The 20,231-nt window shown below is 41.3% G+C and overlaps 1 protein-coding gene across 1 annotated transcript; it reads left to right on the top strand.

Moving 5' to 3' along the window:
• The first annotated feature begins 278 nt into the window (after nucleotides 1–278).
• Nucleotides 279–9,042, top strand: LOC129358369 (protein unc-119 homolog B-like). The gene is made up of 5 exons (XM_055027371.1): nucleotides 279–684; nucleotides 6,028–6,141; nucleotides 6,300–6,399; nucleotides 6,529–6,701; nucleotides 7,295–9,042. Exons 1-5 carry the CDS (start codon nucleotides 453–455, stop codon nucleotides 7,405–7,407), a joined length of 732 nt encoding a protein of 243 aa, XP_054883346.1. The 5' UTR covers nucleotides 279–452; the 3' UTR covers nucleotides 7,408–9,042.
• The last annotated feature ends 11,189 nt before the right edge of the window (nucleotides 9,043–20,231 follow it).

Below are 20,231 nucleotides of genomic sequence, written 5' to 3'. Positions count from 1 at the left end.
ATTTTGCCCCAAGTGACCAAAACCTGGAGCACCACTGGAATAAAGGATCAGATGTATTTACTAGGTAGTTGTAGTTTATCTACGTTAATTTGAAAGTTCAAAAATAATTAGAAATAAGTACTTGAACTGGAACTAATGGATTCTATTTGCTTGACTGGTTGGTTTATCCTTCATTTCCTGCATTCTGTCGCCCCCTCGTGGACGCTACCAGATGGCGCTTCTACGTCCTCGGCGCTCACAGAGCCAGTTGTCATGGCAACCGTACAGCATGTGCTCACAAAAACAAGAGCTTGACCGTTCACCGACAGTTATCTCGACATTCGACATCTCCGACGCCATCTTCTTCGTCCTCCGCTGCTTCTCACAGCGTTTCGTCGGAGGACGGGAGTGAAGAGCGGGCGCTCGAAGGGCTGAGGACGCAGCTGAAGCCGAGGCAGACTCAGTCGGCAGCGATGAGCGGAGCCAAAGCCCGCAGCGACGCGCCTGTTGCTGAAAATGTCTCCAGCGGCGGGCACGGCTCCGCTGCCCCCACGCGGGACCGCAAGCCCGGCGGAGGCGTCTTGAAGCGGCTCAAGTCCCGGCGAAGCCAGGTGGAGAGCAGGCCCGTGACGGAGGAAGAGCTGCGGACGAAGAGCGGGCACGTCTCCCCGGAGGACGTTCTGGGTCTTCGAGTCGCGACGAGAGGTTTGGGGACGGGGGACGGGGTCGCTTTCATTAGCGCGCGAGACTCGGCCGAATTGCGGGGGGAAACAGCGTCAGTACCGACCGTTTAAAAGCGGAGACGAGGGAACGAGCTATGATTCACTGTACCTCATTACAATGGCATCATTAGAAACAATAACAAGTCTTTTGCGTCACGGGTGTTCCTTACTGTTTCTATATTTAAACAGTGAATGAAGAAGACACTGGGCGCGTGTGCTGACAGGAGCAATTATGACAGTGTGATAACTTTATTTGTGCTGCTGTGTGGGTTGTGGTGAAATCATGTATATTGTCTTTATTCAGAGATGAAATCAGCCAGTGTTGGAGCAGCCAGGCCCTCTCTGTGCTATACACTGTTATGGCCTACATTTACAGCTTTTGAAGCTGTGGGGACAATATTGAAATGTTAATAAGTGCAATGTGTGTTCTTATTTTCAGTGACTGCTCTGTGACAAACGCAACCATAAAGAAGAATCATCCTGTTGCACTATTCCTATTCCAGGAGTCAGAGTACTACACTCCTCTTTATTGTAATATATTTTAAAAAATTACTCTTATATGTATTTTTTACTTAGGCTTAAGAACAATAAAACAATAGAACTAAAATAACAATTTAATTTAGCTGAAAATTTGGTTATTAAAGTCATTTAGATATGCCTGTACAATGAAGGGGGAAAAACTGAACAAATTGAAAAATAAATAAGGTTTAAAAAATATATATATTTCTTATGCCTTCAGTGAAATTTTGCGTTGTACGCTATACTGAAGGAATACTTCTGGCTACCATAATATCCAAAAACATTGCTCATTTAAATTTCGTCTTAGTCTAATGTCTGCAGCTCTGGAGCCCTTGTCCTGTACCTTTTGTTCACTGTAACGCCATAGTAATGAGACAGTAGCCTCAGAGGTTTTCTTATCTTTCTTTTATGGCTTTATTACTGTAGATTCACATGTCAGTGTGGCTGTGTTTAAACATAATTTTATTTGATTTTCAGTGCAGTAAAGGCTGTGTACATGAAGGTTTCTCTGCCTTTAAAAAAATCAGAGGAAGCCTAGATAATGATTAGTGGCTTTGCTAAGGTTTTGGTAGGTTCATTTAGAACATTTGAGGGAATTGGAGGCCCACCTTTGATTGCTTTTTTATGTGTGACGTAATTAGAAATCCAGCAAGGTATCAGAGAAAAAATTATGGATTTTCATAAGTCTGACTTATCCTGGATGCTGGATATAAGCATTTATATACAAGTATAAACACTGTGAGTGTGAGACTATTATGTGCTCCAGAGAGGAATGTGTTTTGGTGCCATTTTCCACAATGACATAAATTATGCTCCAACGTGGGCTGTAAAGACCACTAAGAGAGGAAGAAGCCATCACTTTAAAAATCAGCATGAAAAGTTAGATTGCAGACGAAGAACAGAGTTGAAGTCTTGAGTTTTCTGAGACATGCCCTGTGATCTGATGAATCTAAAATTAAAGTTCTTAGTCTGTTTGGCTAAAAAAGGTTGAAGCTTTATACCGTACAACTCTGAAGTACGGGGGTGGCTGCACCCACCCCTGTATAGCCACTGAAATTGGATTTGTTTGGACAAAGAACACGATAGCTGCTGTTGTAGAGATCCCTTTATCTTTTCTGATTTCCACTCTCTGTTTGGCACTTCCTGCACATACTGTATGATCCCCCTGCCAGGGTTTCAGTTTGGGTAATTTTCATCATTGGCCAATCAGAGGGTTTTTATTCAGAACGGATGGCGGGCTCTTCTGTGGTGCAGCTCTGCTGCTGCAACTCTCAAATTTTAACACGAGTAACCTGGCAGTATTCATTAAAATTTGAAAACTCACTGCTCTTTATATTGTTGTTGTTTTTATGTAAATTATTTATTATAAGACTGTATGTTTTAATAATGGCATAGCTCCAAAAGTTCAGACTAATTTCAAATTAAATGAGAGGTTAAAATTTTTAGAGAAACAAATCTCAGTCACCCTGGCAGTGTTGTCGTAATGCAGTAATGTATTTATACTTGACTTGAAGATCAGCCTGTTATCAATTACTCAGCACACTGAGTTTGTTGAAAACCAAGTTGAAGGCATAACTTTGAGATAAATAATAGAAAAAATCCAGAACAATCCTGTAGGGAGATGAAATTATGAAGAATTTCTCAATATTGAGAGTGATTGTACAAAGTCCCAACTTGGTTCTTGATCTGTTCCAATACAACTCGGCCCATATTCAGTAAATGGAACAGAGCAACGATTATTTTTTAAAATAATTATCAGGCATTTCTAGAGAACCTAGCATGATAAGGATAATTAGTTAAACAGGAGATACCACTGCACGGTTTCCACCAGTGTATTATAAGCCTGGTGGCCCGCCATGCTTTACTAGCTTTATTAGCTCCCCCGCCAGGCTATGGATTACTTGCTTTTAGAAAAATGATAAAAAACAAACAAACAAAAATGCAACCAGTCATTATTTTGTCTATAGTTTAAGACATGCAGAACTGATCTGATCGTTTCCACAGCAACGATCAGCGCAAGCCCGTGCCACAGAACTAAGGTGAGCTTGTTGATGATGTCATGGATGCCTGCATGTACATCGCAACAGATCAAAGAAGTTCTGAGGCTTTGAATGTGTGAATCTCCAAACGCTCAAGCATTTGGCATCCAGACAGTTTATTGAGATTCTCTTTTGTGCTTTTGAAGAATGTCTGGTATTTCTAAGGCTTTAGTCCCTTTTCTAATCCCTCTCGGCTGGAGGCTTGGATACCCGGTGACGACAGGGATGAAGAAAGTATTCGATCGTTACTTTCCCGGGAAGGATTTGGACGAAAGCAGCTCTGAACAAACTGACCCGTTTGGGGAGGTTTGCTTCAAACGAGCGATGGATGTCTATGAATCCAAGGACTTTGACTCAACTGAGGCTTTGAAGGACAGTACCTCGGACGAGCGTACTGTCTTTGGACAAATTAACCCGGCTGGGGAAGTTTGTCCTTTAAGTCATACAGTTGCCAGTCACAGCAATGTCACTGGTTTGAGAGCTATGACGGTAGACAATGATCTTAGGCGTGAGAGGACAGTCATAGCAAAAACTGACCCGACGGGGGAAGATTTTTCTAAGGTTGACCTCGAAGCCAAAGGTTTTGCTGAAGTTTTGGCGTCAGCAATTCCAGCAAAGCCAGACATGTCGTCGCTCAAAGGCACTTTCACCGGTGTCTTTGAATTACCGAGTTCTCAACGGGTCTCAGTGGGAAACAGAGTCGAGAGAGACATCACAGACTTTGGTTTGTCAAAAACCTTGGATTGTGAAGTCTCTGTTGTTATTGAGCTTAACTGTTCCCCGAACAGGGAAGCTCAATTAACAAACAACTCTGAGACCCCAGAGACGTGTGACGTGTTTGTGACCGTTCCCAAAGACAAGGCTACCCCGGCTGGGGTAACTCTCTCTGGGAACGAGAGCAAAGTCTTTGGGGACAGCTTTCTCTCTGCTACTAAAGGGATAACCAACCCGGCTGGGGACGTTGACCTTTTGGAGCAGCAAGCTGGCTTAGACGTCCTGGTTGTGGTGAAGTCCGCACAGCAGGGACTACCTGTTATGGAAGACCCGGAGAACTTCTTTAAGTTCTTCAACGTCTTCTCAAACAGTTGGATGAATACCTCATTTCAAACCATCCTAAACCTGAGCGTGACAAGGAGGTGTCTCGCTCGGGAAAGGGTGTTCATTGAGGCATCATCCATCCCCTGCTGTGCGGGTCTTCTCCACTCTGTCGTCCGTCATCCTGGGAAACACATTTCTCCAGAAGAAATCTCCCCAGTTCTCCAGGAGCTGAGGGAGAGAAGACTGGTCTTGGGAAGAGATTTTGAGGTTTATTGCTTACTGGAGTCTTTGCTCGTCTGGCTTGACTCTCTCGTCTGGAAATCGGACAGGGAGTTGTACAGTGCAGGCAGCTGTACAACATGTGGAATGGACTACTTAGTGCGGCTCAGTAATGGCCCCCTCGTTGTACTTCCACCTTCCACAGCCATAGATAATCTAACACATCTTTTTAGATATTGGGTAGAGTTGGGGGTCAAAACTATTTGCTCAGAATGTGGCTCAAAAGTAACACACAAACACTGCCTCACTGAAAACAACGTCCTGGACTTTTTCCTACCACAGTCGGCCAGATGTAACGAGAGACTCAGAATCCTTCCCAACGCAACCATGGATGTTTCTGGAGAATGGAACATCAGAATACCACTTGTCCTCTGTCATCTGCCGTGGATCAGACCCTGCACATTTTTATACATACTTAATACATGGACAGCAGAGGATGAAGGCTGTTGATGAACATGTCTTCACTGCTGCTGCAGTGAAGACATGTTCAGAAGGGGCTTCATGTTTGCGTACGAAAAGAGAACAAACTGAGAGAAAAACACACCTAATTTCTCCAGTCCCTCCTCCCGAAGATGATAAAGGTGCTTTCGGAGAGGAGCTAGTAATAGCTATTTTTGTTGAAGATAATATTCAACATCCTAAAATAATCGAGCATTTTGAGGCTGGAGAATGTAAGTGACTGCGACTTAAACATTCACAAAAATTTATGGGATGAAACATAAAAAGATTTGACAGGTTTCTTGTTTGCAGGGGAGGCAGTAGAGCTGTCTACAAAACAAGCGTGTTTCAAATCTCAAAAAATAGCAGAACTGTACTTTATGTCATGGGCCACTACAAATACAAATCATTTACCTTTTTATATAATAATCAATTTTCCTCCCTATCACTTGCTGATATTATATTATAGATTTTCCATCACAAAAAAACTTTCTTCTAATGCAGGTAAACATTTTATTGTTTTTTTCTTTTCTTCCAACAAAAGTATCTTTGTAAACTTTTGTCCTGTTTTAACATTAGGACCTGAATTAAGTTTTATATTTTTAAGATTTTATTTACAAAGATCACAAATCCCTGGCTCCACATAAATACCTTCGTCCATGTCTTTTAGTTTTGGTATGACGTCGGCTTCCCATGTGCGAAGAAATACTGTTCACCTGTTTGCCTTCCAAACTGACTCCAGCTTTAACAAAGGAAAGCAAAACATTTTTTTAAGAAAATTAGAAGTAGATCGTCGTTGTTACAGTCCTAATGTTACAGGGGGAAAAGAAGCAGACCTACCAGATTTGACATGTCCAGAAACCATTATTAGCCTTTCTCGACAGAAGTATTTTTTGTAATCTTAACTGAGTCAGAGATGTTTTGTCTGATTTATTCCTATAAATATTGTTGTTACATTTGCTTGTTTGTGTCCGTACATTGTAACTCCTATCCTCTATGTGTTGTGGTTGCAGGATACCTCTGTAAACCTGAAGACAACATTTACAACATTGACTTTGTTCGTTTTAAAATCAGAGACCTGGAAACAAACACCGTTCTGTTTGAGATTGCCAAACCTCCGCATTCAGGTACCGTATTTCACTGTTCTTTGCACTGTTCTATTTCTGTTTCACTTAAAAATAGATGGCTTGGCTCCTCTGACAGCAATAAATAGGTCACAGCCTGTTTGGAAATTTAACCCCAAACCTGTTTATTGTGCTGCAAATTGTGTGGTTTTTGCTGTCAGACGACGATGAGGAGCTCAGCGAAGGAGACGGCACGGCGGGTCGATTTGTTCGCTACCAGTTCACACCGGCTTTCCTGCGACTGAGGACTGTGGGAGCTACGTGAGTGACTGGCACATGCATCTTGAAAGCGATCAAGCATTGTGTTCCTTATTTTTATTCAGCGTGCAGCGATGATAATAACATTTTACAGCTGTAACATCTCAGCTTTTCTTTTCTCCATTCGATCAGGGTGGAATTCACAGTCGGGAACCGGCCCCTAAACAACTTCCGCATGATCGAGAGGCACTACTTTCGCGATCACCTGCTCAAGAGCTTTGACTTCGACTTCGGCTTCTGCATCCCAAGCAGCCGTAACTCCTGTGAACACATCTACGAGTTTCCCCAGCTTTCTGAGACCCTGGGTGAGTCCTGTTGAAAAAAACGAAAGACGAGGCTTTTACCATTTACCATTTTTACGTTTTATAGACGATAAGTATTGGAGAGCTGAGCTGAGTTCAGCAGGCTTGGACTTGTACAGGTACAATGAAATGATGACGTATTTTTGTAGTTTATTCTTTAGAGATGATTATACAAGCTTAGATTTTGTGGGTTTTTTTACTCACAGAAATCGGATATTATTTTATGCGAGCAAGTATAGAACTGAGTTCCATAGTTTTTTTGTTGTTGTTTTTTTTCTAAAGCTGTGATAATGATAAAAGCGATGGCAGGAACAATTTATGACGTTTTCTAAGGTAGCTGTATAGCTGTGACTGCATAGTGCAAACATGAACAAACACAAACACTGCTCTTGAAAACCATTCCCATTTGTAAAGAAATATGATTTCTATTTCTAAACCGAACACAGCAGCTGCATTTAATCACATTTTCAAATTTACAGATATTTATGGTTGCGCTCATTGAAGAAACAGTGGAGAAAATAGTAAAGATAACAAATGAATTGGAATTCAAAAGCCAATGCTGGTTTGCTAACATGCACACATTGCCTGTCTCGCAGTTCGTCAGATGGTGGAGTGTCCTTACGAAACGCGGTCGGACAGTTTCTACTTTGTGGACAACAGACTGGTCATGCACAACAAGGCAGACTACGCCTACAACGGAGGACAATGATAGCTGGCAACCTTTGCATGCGGCAACCGCTGCTCACATCTGTCGACAGACATGTACACACACGCATGCATAATGCAGAACATTCAGCTCAAGCGTTCACACACGCACACACTCCTGCAGCCGTGTTCGAGCGGCCTCTCGTGTTTGTAAAGGTTCGACGCCGGTCGTTTGTTTCATTTTTAGTGCGTTTTATTTCGCTGGAAGTGGACGGTAGTCTTGACTCCGACGTACAAATAGGAAGAAACTCTGTATTGCTTCATTTATCTAGTTTTAAATATCGATAGATCTCTTTGATACTTAAAAAAAAAGAGGGTTAATCACTAGTGGCTGTGTAACATGTGTTTAAAACAGGTCAAACAGCTATTGGACGGATAATCAGACTCCTTTTAAGTGTCCCAGCTACTATAGAAATCACACAGCACACATGTGAACACACACACACACTCAGTCCCCAAGTGGCACCCATAGTGTTTGTCAGAAGCAGCTGTTATCAGAGCTGCCGCCTCCACAATCCACTCCAGACAACATCGGGGGGGAGAGAGGAGGAGAGGGTGTAAAAGAGAAGCCATCCACAAAAAAACACTCATGTCAAACACACGCGGTTACTCCTGCATTCTCCTCTCTGCATCCCTTTCATTTCTACACAAAGAGACACGTCCACACTAGTGCCGAGTCTCATCAAAGGGTTTTTTTTTTCTTCTTTTAAATTTAAGCCTGTTTGATTGTAACATGAAACAAGATCAGGTAACAGCTAACTCTGCTTTAATTCTTATGATGACCTGTAAAAAAAAAACCGTTTTAGATATAAAAAAAAGTAAACATCCTTCCTGTTTTACAGAGTGTTTATATCATGATGCATGTGATGGTATGATTTAAATATATGAAATTTTAAAAAAATGTACCAAGATTCATTTGAGAGATTAAGTAAATGTTGGAGATTTTGTTTGTTTGTTTGTTTAAAAGTGATGGCGTGTTAAAAAATGTTTCTCATTTGAGAATGTTTAAAATAATCAAGAATAAACCCGAACGGCGATAAAGACAAATGTTAATTTCATGACGAGTCGAAATGTTGAAAGCGTGTATGAAGAAAAAAAGAGAAAATAGTGAAACTGCTGTTTTATCAAAGCAGCTTGTTTTCACATTTTTTAAATGTTATTTTATTGTGTCCTTTTTTTCTTATTATTTTTTTGCTGCTTTGCTTTTTTTTTTTCCCCCCTTTTCCTATTTTTTCCGCCCCCATTATCTGGGTTTAATTATTGCAAGCTCAACATTTTTTGACATTTAAAGTGTTTTCTTAAAAAATGATCTTGAGTTCAACATTCTGTCTTTTCCTCTTGTGGTTTTGTAGCAGGTAAATAAACAAAACTATGTCCTTTTTAAATCTTGTTCTCCTAGTGATCCTAGCTTTATATCTGATGGTAACTTCACATTTTAAAGTTACCGCAAAAGACAAGTTGGCGAATGTTGGAAAATTTATTTGTTTCCTGTTTTCTTTAATGTGGACTGTTGTATTTCCTCTGTATGCTTTGTTAAAATGTTGGTGTTTTGGGCTTAAATTGTTTGTAAAATATATAGATATATAAATAAATACATATAGTTTGTAAAAAAAAAAAAAAAACGAGAGAGAGAGAAGAACTCGATAAATAGACATTTTCAAATACATCATGTGTTCTGATTATTTCATTTCCCATGGGGAAGTTAAACCAAAGGAGATTTTTTTTCCTGTCCTGAAATTTGTTTTTAATATGTTTGATACAAACAAAGATTTCATTTAATTTGAAACTTTCGAAGCATATGTGTAAGGAAAATAGGCAAAAACAATGGTATACAAAAGTACAGGGAAAGGAAGGGCAAAGGAAGATAAGTTGTTGATGGGAAATTAGCTTGCTAGGGACCTTAAAGCTTTTGTATTGAGCTATGTCTTATGTTCATTTATGGGATTAAAACAAGCATTAGTGGAGAAATTCAACGTTATTTTTATGAACATCTTGAGATTTTCCCAGAAAGAGTTTTAAAAAGATGCTTTTTGTAGGGTCATTGAGTTTCCACAAATGGCCACCGGGGGGAGGTATTTCACAACAGCTACACTTAACACTTTTCTGGAGGAAACCACTGAAGAAATAATAACAAATCAGAATAATTTTATGTCAGAATTAATATATATTTTTCCTATTTGAATGTTTCCAATAATTATTTTCTATGTCCTTTTGTGTTTCCCTAATAATTGTTATTATTATAATACATAGAATTTAAAATAATGTAATAGACATTCCTATTGTTATGCTTATGCTGATAGCCAGATGTGTTAGTGTTAACAGATGGGCATATTTCACTCTGGCAGAACAGATTTAGTAAAAGACTTGTGTTTATTTTGATTAATTCTGATATTTATTTTAATTGGCTACACTAAAATCTCAGTCTTTCCATTTTTATTCTCGCTGCTTTGCTCCTTCTTTTTTTCTCTTCCTTTACTTCCCATGCTCCGACTCTTCCAGGCTCCTCTGCCCTTCTCCGTGTCTGTTTCTCTCCACACCTCTGCAGCCCTCACTCTGTTTTTCTCTCGCTGCCTCTCTCTTTTCTTTCCTCTTCTCTCACCTGGTAACCAGACCTCTGGAGAGAAGTGTTGAGTTTCCACTTTCCCAGAGAAGAGGACAATCTGAGCCACACAAAGACCCACAATGGACCCCCTCTGCTCACGCCTCCCTTCGCTCCGACTCGGCACAGCTGCACACACACACCCACAGTCAGACACATGCACACACACCCACACACACACATACAATGACGATACACCCTCTATTTTTATTTGCTCTTTCTTCCTCATTTTATTCTTGTTGCTGCTCTTTGTATGATGTTTTCCTTCATCTCTTTTTCATCTAAATCCTCACTGTCTCCCTATAACTGGGCACTGAGCCCACCTCTCATCTTCCTCTGCCCCTCTACAGCACCTATATGCAACCTGTATTATTCCATCGCATTCTGGGTTTTGAGATAAAAGGCAACTTCTGATGACCCACTGAGATGTCCCAGACTGTGAGCGTGTTGTTGCAGCTGCGGCTGTGAGGTTATGCAAACAGGAAGTGAACAAAGTTTTCAATTTTACAGCAGAAATAAGTGATTTTTGGAACTGCTCTGTCACAGTGCGACGCAACACCAGGATCAAGAAATCATGTTTGAGGCATGGCTTAGTTCTTTAAGGGACCTGAGCTCTGAACTTGACTTCTTTTTTGTTTCCTGACTGCAAAACCGCCGCAAAGCATAAATCTTGGACACTTCAAATGAAAGGAGAACAGTAAGTGAAAGGTCATGTTTAGGACGCACTACTATCTCTCATTGTGTGCAGTAACATAGAGTATTTGTTGAATATGTTAAACAGCAAAGCAAATGACATAATGACAAACAATGGAAGTAAATGGTGTTAAATTTGTATCAGATGTGGAATCTAATCAGTTCAAAGGGTTCTGTTATTTAAAAAAAAAATCTTTCCACTGTCTACTGTCTTTACTGGCAATTTTTAGAAATAAATTAAAACTGATGTTTTGCATTCCTGTGTTTTAAACATGGCTATTAAAGCCAGTATCTCTAAGTAATGTACTTGTGAGTTCCATGTTGAATCCAGTGAACAGAAGCATAAAAACGTTGCATTGAGAGATAAGAAAAGACGCCAAAATGACAAGAATCAGTAACTTAATAAATTAATACCAGATAAATAAATATGCTGCTTTGGAGAGGCTCCTGCCACGATGCCATGGACGTTGAACTGCTTTCACAATTCGGCTTCGACAGTCCTGTGGTTTGAACTTTACACAAAAGATGGGATTGTTCGGCTCAGACTACATCACGGTGTAGAAAACACAACTCAAAAACTGCGGGATTATACTTTTCTAAAAACCACAGTAACATATTTACTCTAACATATTTAGCTCAGCGGGGAAAGGTTTCTTCCAAATCAATTGGGTGCAAAATCAGCAAACACATGCTCTAAAGCACACGGTAGCGGGAGTGTGATTGCATGGGCTGCATGCCAAAAGGCTGCTGGGGGTAGCAGTGGAGGAGATTACGTTTCTGGATCTCACAATGATTAACATTTTACTTTCATGGCAAATAGAAAAGCTAGCCTCTTTAGGTTATAGTCCTGTTAATCAGCGTCACATGTTTTTGGTATGTGAGTGGTTTTTCAAATGACGCTTTAATAATGTTAGGTCATGTGGGTGTGTTTTGTTTTTATTGTATGCAAAATTTGATTTGTAAATAAAACTGAGTCCAATTAGAGAAGGTGCTTTGCGTTTGCAAATGTAAATGTAGTTCTAATTTTCTTTTTTACATTTTAGGAAGGCGAGTTTGTGAGGCCCCTGAGGATCATGGGGACTCCATGACTGCATGCAAAATAGACCGGCAAATATTGCAGTGAGCATATTGCGAGGTAACTCCCTGGCAGCAACTATTACAACAAAAACCTGAAGTTGAATAATCCTTCACAAGTCACAGATCGCATCATTGTGACGCTGAAGATAAGCAAACATACATCTATTCCTGTGCGCCAGCCTCTCTGACTTGCAAGCCGGAAGACCTGGGAAGTGTGTGACGTCACAGAGTTAAAAGTCACTCATCAGTGCTAGAATGAAACAAACTGTAATATCACTAAAAACTAATGAGTTATGGTCAATAATATTAAAATCTTACCTTTGTCCAGAGCAGACAAAAAGAATGGATTGTGAGTATTTGCTTATGGACATGAGAAAACAGAAATTACATTGCGTTTTTTCTTTGTTGTTTTTTAATGTGTAAATAAAAAAAAAGTAATAACTTTTGTGTAATATATAATAATAATGATAACAAGAGCTATTTTTTAAAAATAATAATTATTATTGTTCATTGTATTAAACGGTCAACAGCTTTGAAGTGTATGGTTGTTGTTTGACCGGTTTTAAAAAATAGAAAAGTAAAGTAACTTTGCAAATCTTAACCGTCAGGGGGAATACCTGTCTGGTAACCCTTAAAAAAAATAATAACCTTGTAAACCGTCACAAGTTAATATAGTGCCATTTAAATCTTGAAATGTTTGCTGTGTGTGTTACATTTTAAAACTTGTTTTTTTTTCCCGCTCAAGTTTATTTGTTCTTCCACTGTCTAAACCTCTTTTTTCAGTGACTGACATTAAATCGGAATAAAAGTTTCAGATTTAGATCGGTTGTGATTACCGAAATTGTTGATATTTTTTCAATGTGAAGGTAACTAGTAAGTTAATCTGTCAGGTATTTTCAATTTATGAAATCTTTCGCTGGCATTTTGGCCCATTCCTTTCAACAAGAACTGGTGAAACCTACTCAGGTTTGTAGGCCGCTTTGCCTTTGTTTTCAAAATTTCAAGGTCTTTGTCCCTGAGTACAATCTGAAATGCAGCATTTTAAGTTAAAATGTGTCTGAAAATATATGCCCTGTATGTCCCCGTATTTCACCCACCAGCAGCTTTCAAAGTCATGACATGTGAAAAAAATGATTAAAATCTCATGTTGTGTGGACATCATATTTTAGAACCTAAACCAGGAAAAAACTAGTCTGGCTAAATGCACATTTTCAAACAAAATAAAATAATTAAAAAAAAAGGTCTCAACTGCACTTACAGCATCCGTGCATCTCTTTGAAAGGCTTAGATATTTGTTTAAGTGGTTCATTATTCACTGCAAGTGCTAATGGCATGTCTCAACTAATAGTTTATAGTGTGATGACCAAATGTGTCAGTTGGTGATTAGACCACAAACCGGGGCTCGTAAATCAATAACCACAGCCCTCCATCAGGCTCGAAGGGCCTGCATGCCGCAGTGCACGTCTAAACAGCTGTTCAGCACCGAACTGCGCGTTGGTATAAAAGGAATCTCAGCGTTTCCCGTCCGACTCTTCGGAATTAGCACAGGCGCATGCACAGGCACATCTCCAGCCGAACACCCCAAAACAAACACTTTCCAGGAACGATTTGTGTATGCCCAGGTCTTTGTGGTTTTAGGAGTCAGTTCGGAGTCAACACGCACGCACACGCACGCATGCCGGAAACGACAAGAAAGGTGGGATAAATCGAGCTCCTTTAACCCGTCCTTTTATGTACACACAAACACACCTGGCTTCCGCCGAGATTCTGTTCAATGAGTCAAATCACTCTGAGATTAAGCGGTAGAGACAATGCTTTCTTAAGGTTTTCCTTAAAACAGACACATACTTTCTCTCTCTCACACACATTCACACACTCTCTCTCTCTCTGTCTCTCTCTCACACACACACAAACACACACTGCACACAGGCAGGGGGGACAGGGGGACAGTGGTGTCCTATAAATAGAACCTAGGAATGGTGATGATAGGTCCCATGAAAAGAAATGGAGGGGGGAGTGGAAAAAGGATTAAAAGAGATACACGGAGTGTGTTGAGAAGCAGCTTGTATGGACTTCTTGTTCCCCCCCCCCAGTCCCCACCTCCAGGTATCCATCCATCCAGCCAGTCAGCCAAGCTTCTCCGCTCGCACTCATCCTCCTCCTTATTTTCTCTTCCTGTATCTGATTTCCCTTTCTTTCTGCCTTGCTCCCGCCCTGCTCCGGCGCCCCGGTGTGAGCTCCATCATGTGTTCGAGCGACATCACCCGCAAAAAGAACCGATGAGTCACCGCGCAGCCTTGTCTTCTAGGTCAGCACGACGATGGTCTCGGGGACGGTCGTGACTGCATGTTGTGTGTGCGGTTGTGCGATTCCCAACACTTGCCCCGTGACTTCATCGGTTTCCCACCGGAAGAGGTCGGACGAGGCGTCCACTGTAAATATGAGTGAGCGTCAGCCTCCACGTGAAAAAGAATACAAGTCATTCATAGTCGCAGCTACCCTTTTCAAACGCGGTGTGAAAAGGGATCATGCAGTGGCTTGCAGAGGTATTCCCCTTGAACTTTTCCACATTTTATTGTGTTGCGACCGCAGACACCAGTGTGTCTTAGTGGGATTTCACATGGCGTATTAATTGTGGCGTGGGAGAAAAATTACAGATGCTTTCCTCAATTTTGTCCAAAAGAAAAACTGAAAAGTGTGGCGTGCATATTTATATTACCCTTTTTTACAATAATGCATCATAATTAAAAGCCAGTGTAATCACCCAATTAGTGGGTGATTACAAGAAAGCGTCAGAGGTTTGTGAGAGAACATTGGTTCACAAAGAACGTCAGGAAGCCCAAGGAATACAACAGGAAGCCTCACGTCATGTGAGAGACAGCATACACGTGGAAGGAGGTGATCTGGTCGTAAAAACCGCCGTAATGACAACCTAACATAGTGATGGCAGTATCATGCTGTGGGGAAGCTTGCAGTTGGCAGGGACAGAGTTTATGTAAAAGACAACAGAACATGTTAGAAGCTTACTTTGAATCAGAGCTACTTCCCTAAATACCAGATCAAAATTTATATATCGGAGAGGCCTAGTTAAAGTCCAGAGAAGACAACCCATGAGAATCTGTGGCAAGACTTGAAAAAAGCTCTTCTTCATCCAGTCGCACTACTATAACTCACAGGCTGGTCAAAAACTGAAAGAGCCTCAAAAGACTTGTTCCTACAAGCTGTTGATTCTTAATTTATGCTACACTTTGAAGACTTCTGTGTGTATAGAAAAAACAGAAACATTTTATGACCTTCCTAAAATAATGCCTGAAGTTATTCATTTGGCAAAAGTGATTTTTTTTGCTTTTGCCAAAATCACTTTTGACAAAAACAGATTTAGGCAGTTACATCAGGAAGGCCACGATTTTCCGTTCACTTCACGTTTTTGCAGCACTTGGTGTTTGTCTTGTATACAAAATCCATATGAAATGCTCTCAAGTGTGTGACTTTAACATGACAATAAAAAATGTGTTCAAGGATCACAAAAAGCTCCGCTAGATACCTCACATTCCACTTTTTCAACACGTTTTCTTGGTTCTGTGAATTCATGCCATGCCAAGCATAGGTCTGCAGATGTGACATAAGATACAGAATAATTAGATATCTTCTCGTTAATAATGCACCAAGAGCAACAATGATGGTCAGACAGTCCTCTTCCAAACTGTGATCCTCTCAGCGATAGCCATGGGGTATTGACAATCTGTCTTTAAGTGTTAGGTCTCTGCTGATTTGTAGCCACAAGCCTTTGTGTGACTCCCGGTCGCTCGCTTGCTTGCTGGTGTGTGTGCGCGCGTGTGTGTGTTCTTGGGTTTGTCCGCCCAGCCGTCTGTCTGTGTGGTATTACAGCACAGATTTCCGCTGTTGCTCAGCCTCCTCCCCCCTCCCCAACCACCACCACTGCCAGCCACCCCATGCGGCCATCAGACAGAAATAGTCCTGTGTCATTAAGGTAGATAGGCAGTGGTGTGTTTGCTCTCGCAGGAAGTCACCTTTGGAAGACACTCTCGTAGCCTCCCCAGCACCGTGAGTCTAGTTTGTTTAGTGGGGCTGTGATTAATAAAAGGTTAACTCGAACTCCAGTCAACTGTTGCATGTAAATCTCCCCTTCAATCTCTTCCTTCCTCTGCCTTTCTCTCCTCCCTTTGTCTGTCTGCCCCTGCCACACCTTCTCCCCTGAGGGATGCCGGGATAGTGATTGGAGGACGGAGGTGGAGCTCCTGGCACATTCGCAGGTGTGCTTGTTTCCCTCCCACCTCCTCTCTCATGTAATGATTTCTCCCCCTCGCCACCTGCCAGGTGAAAAAGGAAGAAGAAGAAGAAGAAGAAGAAGAAAAAAAAACACTCAGCAAAAAGGAGAGCTGTCAGAAAGCCTCTTGATTTCCACTTTGAGGGAGTTTTGGATTGTTAAAACTTATCATTTTCATCCATCTTGTTTCATCAGCAGACTTGGTTTTACTCAGTGAGGTCATTTTTGAATCGCATTCAAATGAAAGCTTCAGGCTCTGAGAGGCGAGCGGGAGAGAGAGCATACGGCCTTTTAGGTTGTTTACCTAGTCATCTGTGGAAAAGACATGATTCTGTTGGACCCGGAGAGTTTTACCTGAACTGGTTTAGAAACAATGGATCTAACAGAACTTAGTTTTATACTTTAGACGATAACACATCAGTTCCACTTACAGAATCTGCTGGTATTTCCCAAGAATTTATTTAACCCTATTTTTAAAAAATGTATGTGGAGTATGGCTTATGATGTCAAGGTGAGTCAGGGTTTCAGACAGTTACAGATTCAAACCAGCACAGTTTGTCACATCAAACTGATTCAGTGTTCTGAAATACTTTCAATGAGAGTAACATACTCCAACTTTATGATGATTATATTAACACAACACCATCCCTTCCCCATTTATACCTTTCTCTTATTTTCCTTGATTAACTGGTCCCTCTATGACCCTCACCTGTGGTCCTGAGGAATGGGCTGGAACCAAGAGAATAAGATGCCGGGTACAAGTGGCCAAGCGAACTTTCTCCCAAGAGTGGCTGGATTCAGGGGTAGAGATGGGATGAGAAGCTCAAAGTGGAGATCAGGAGAGAGACCTGGGCGACTTCATTTGGAGGTTTTCCAGACACGCCACACGAGGAGGAGACCCTCGTAACAAGATCCAGAACTTTCTGGAGAGACTTCAGCTCCTTCTAAGATCCCAAGGCATTCCAAGTCCAGGCAGGATTGGAGGAGAGTGATGTCTGCGGATCAATCTTGGACCTGTTGCTTCACAACGCGATCTTAGATAAGCGGAAAACAATGGATGGATGGATGGATGTTAATTACCATGATTAGCATAACTGTGTGAAGCAGTGACTTACCGCACCATAATAAATGTTCTATTAACACACAAAAACAACAATTCGAGATGAACAATTAATCAGACTATAAAACAGCCTGCTACCATTTATTTTTATAGCCCCTTCTTCCCTCTTCTCCTTCAGGTCCTGCCACTTGCCAAGTTGCAAAATTGTTCTAAATCATCCTGCCTGATTATTTATATATATATATATAAATATAAATATATATATATATATATATATATATATATATATATATATATATATATATATATATTTGTAATTTTCTTTACCTTTTGCTATCGAACCTTTCATCATAACACGAAGACTAAATAAGCAAAAAGAAGAGAAAGAAGCTGTTCCTCGGACTCTGCAGAGGAAGAGATGCTTTATCTTAATCCCTTCCAGCTAAATAAAGTTTTGACATTGTTAATATATCGATCCGAACACTGCTTTCTGACTCCTTTCTAGGGACTCCCCTCCTCAGCTCTTTTTCAAACCGCCTCAAGGGTCTCGGAGGGCAAGTCCCAGGCCCTGACAGGTCATAGGTCGCTCCCTGACAAAAGGTTCCCTGCTCTGGGTCGGTGGTGGTCAAGGAAACAAAAGCAGTGAGGACCTGCATTAGACAAACAACTGAGGTGGCAGAGTGACAAGACAGAGGGATGGCGACGGGTTAGGGGAGAGGAGTGCAAAGAGTGCACTGAAAAGCTCTCTCAAACACTGACACACCCACACACACACACTCTCTCACGCAGGCAGTTGTGTAAATTTTGCTTCCACGCAGGCTTTGCCAGATTTTTAAATTATCCAAAAATGTTGCCTAAGCCCATAAAACAACTTAGTTGAACTTTCTCAAGATGGAAAGAAAAATTCTCAGTCTCTCATTGCTTGTCTGCACCGCGTGCTGGCTGAACAAAACTCACGACGCTGCGCTAACTTTGGTAGAACAAAAACCTGATCACTTTTTTTTTTTTTTTTGCTCCAATCTGTCTTTTAACAGTGCCCTAACTTGTTCCTCTCCCCTCCCCCATCCTACTGCTGTCTTTCTCCTCTCTTTTTTCATCCAGCACCATTGATCATGCATGCAGAAATTTAGCACGCCCAGCCGCGGCGCAAGCCAGGATAGGTCGGTGAGAGCGAGGCTCTGTCCTACATACTGTTCTCTCTCCATGGTCCACCAGGCCACAGTCACACACTCCCCCTGACCCTGCCCCCCCCCCCTCTCCCTCACCACACACACACACAAACACCCTGCGGTCCTTCTCAGAACCGGCACATGCACGGATCATCATGTGGTGCTGGGAATGTTCACTGATCCCAACAAAAAACTTTCAGTCAGGTGCTGAAAGTAGGAGATTTGGTGTGGATAGAGACGGGGGGAGAGGGGAGTTGCTCATTTTAGCTCTTCAAACTTACTGCACACATACAGTCTGGGTTTCAATTTAGAGGGGAACAAATCTTGGGTCTGTCATCTTTCATTTTATCTGGTCCAAGAATAACAGCCACAACCATTAGAGACAGCATTATGCGGCCGAGTCCCAGAAGGTGAGGTGCAATGTTGGAACTGCTCAGCTGAGCCTCACTCCGAGCTAAAGCTGCTAATCTGCCACTTAGCCGCTTGGTACAGCCTGTCACATGGGCCGAGGGACAGGGTTATTGGGGGAAATCGGGTTTAGGTGGAAACTGAACCGTGGTGGGGTGAGCGGATGTAGAACTGGGTGAAGGATGCGTGAAGGTGATCGTAGCTGTTTTTAGGAACGACAAGTGATGGAGGATGAACATGTGATCGCTGCGACGCGGTCGGAGAAACATCATCCAGCAAATACTTGACGTCACTGTGTTATCACACAAGGCCCAACACGTTCATGTTGAATACTACACAATCACTCAATACAATCGATCCTTACTTTTTCTCGTGTTGATCTCAACGTCAATTTGATTTTGCATTTTACTGTCTTGATTGTTTTAATTTGGAAGCTTATCATTAGCTGTGTAGGAACTCATGCTGCGTCTTGTTTTATTTACTGAGCCTCCCTCGGTGCACTATTTACACAATTACAATCACCAAGTACTGCTTTTGAAACAAAAAATGCAAACCTTTTGCCTTATTAGATTGTAGTGTAGAAACTCCTGACTCACTCAATTGATCAATTTTGCTCTCATCTCTCATGTGAAGAAGCTGACTGAGTCAGTTTCTGACGACTTATGAGGTTTTGTTTCCTCAGAAGCTGCCCACCCTCTAGTCAGAACCTAGGTAACTCAGCCAGCGCCTCTACTTTTAGTTACAAAATAAACTTTAACCTAGTTGATATAGAACATGCTTGACATATAAAAGGTTTTGTTTTATTTAGTTTTTCTTTGAAATGCTAATTTGCATAAAAGACAATATGTTTTTTTTTTTGTAGTTGCTTCATGCATCATGCTGTGGAATTGCGTTTCTTCGTGAGGAAGGCTGCAGCCAGAGCGCCAAATAAATGCGTTAGATCAAACCGTCTTAACACTTCTGCAGAAACCAACATCCCTGGTTTCCCTGTCTCTGAAGAGCAGCCAATCAGTGCCGAGGAAAATGCATACCCCTCCACGGTTGGCTTGTTTGCAAACGCCTTCCAATAGTAAGTGAAATAGCATTGCACTATTCCATTTTCCAAAGCAAATGTTTTCTCCCTGGAAGGTTTAGATACTCTGTGAAAAAATACACAAACAGATTTTTTTTTCCCATTTTATTTGGAGATGCGTTCCACAGAAAAATCGATAAGTAGTAAGCTACTAATTTGATGCGTGAAGAGACCACCCATCCAATAAGAGTATGTTTCTGCTACTTTGCAAACGAGTGGAAAATGCTTTACAAGCATGTGAAAAAGCAAGACTATTTTCCTCTTCTGTATTTATCCTGTGAAAAACCTTTGGTGTTCAGCCATGGCCCCAGGTCGATCATTTAAGGGAAGCTGGCTGGCTGGCTGCATGGGCAAATTCATTATTTTTTTTTTTGTTTTTTTTAGGTCTCATTTTGATAATGTTGCACCTTTTAATGTGATTTTGAAGAAAATATGAGAAAACGGGCACAAAAATCTGAAGTT

Source organism: Poeciliopsis prolifica, unplaced genomic scaffold, assembly GCF_027474105.1.
Source record: "Poeciliopsis prolifica strain line A6 unplaced genomic scaffold, Auburn_PproV2 SCAFFOLD003, whole genome shotgun sequence".
NCBI lineage: Eukaryota > Metazoa > Chordata > Actinopteri > Cyprinodontiformes > Poeciliidae > Poeciliopsis > Poeciliopsis prolifica.
The sequence above is the reverse complement of the archived record's forward strand: the minus strand, read 5'-3'. Positions and strand labels throughout refer to the sequence as shown.

What these genes read in the sequence shown, in the direction of transcription:
- LOC129358369 (XM_055027371.1), top strand. Translation starts at nt 453, where the DNA reads ATGAGCGGAGCCAAAGCCCGCAGCGACGCGCCTGTTGCTGAAAATGTC. An exon ending in TCTTCGAGTCGCGACGAGAG is followed by an intron (nt 685 to 6,027) that starts GTTTGGGGACGG and finishes TTGTGGTTGCAG; the next exon opens with GATACCTCTGTAAACCTGAA. An exon ending in TGCCAAACCTCCGCATTCAG is followed by an intron (nt 6,142 to 6,299) that starts GTACCGTATTTC and finishes TTTTGCTGTCAG; the next exon opens with ACGACGATGAGGAGCTCAGC.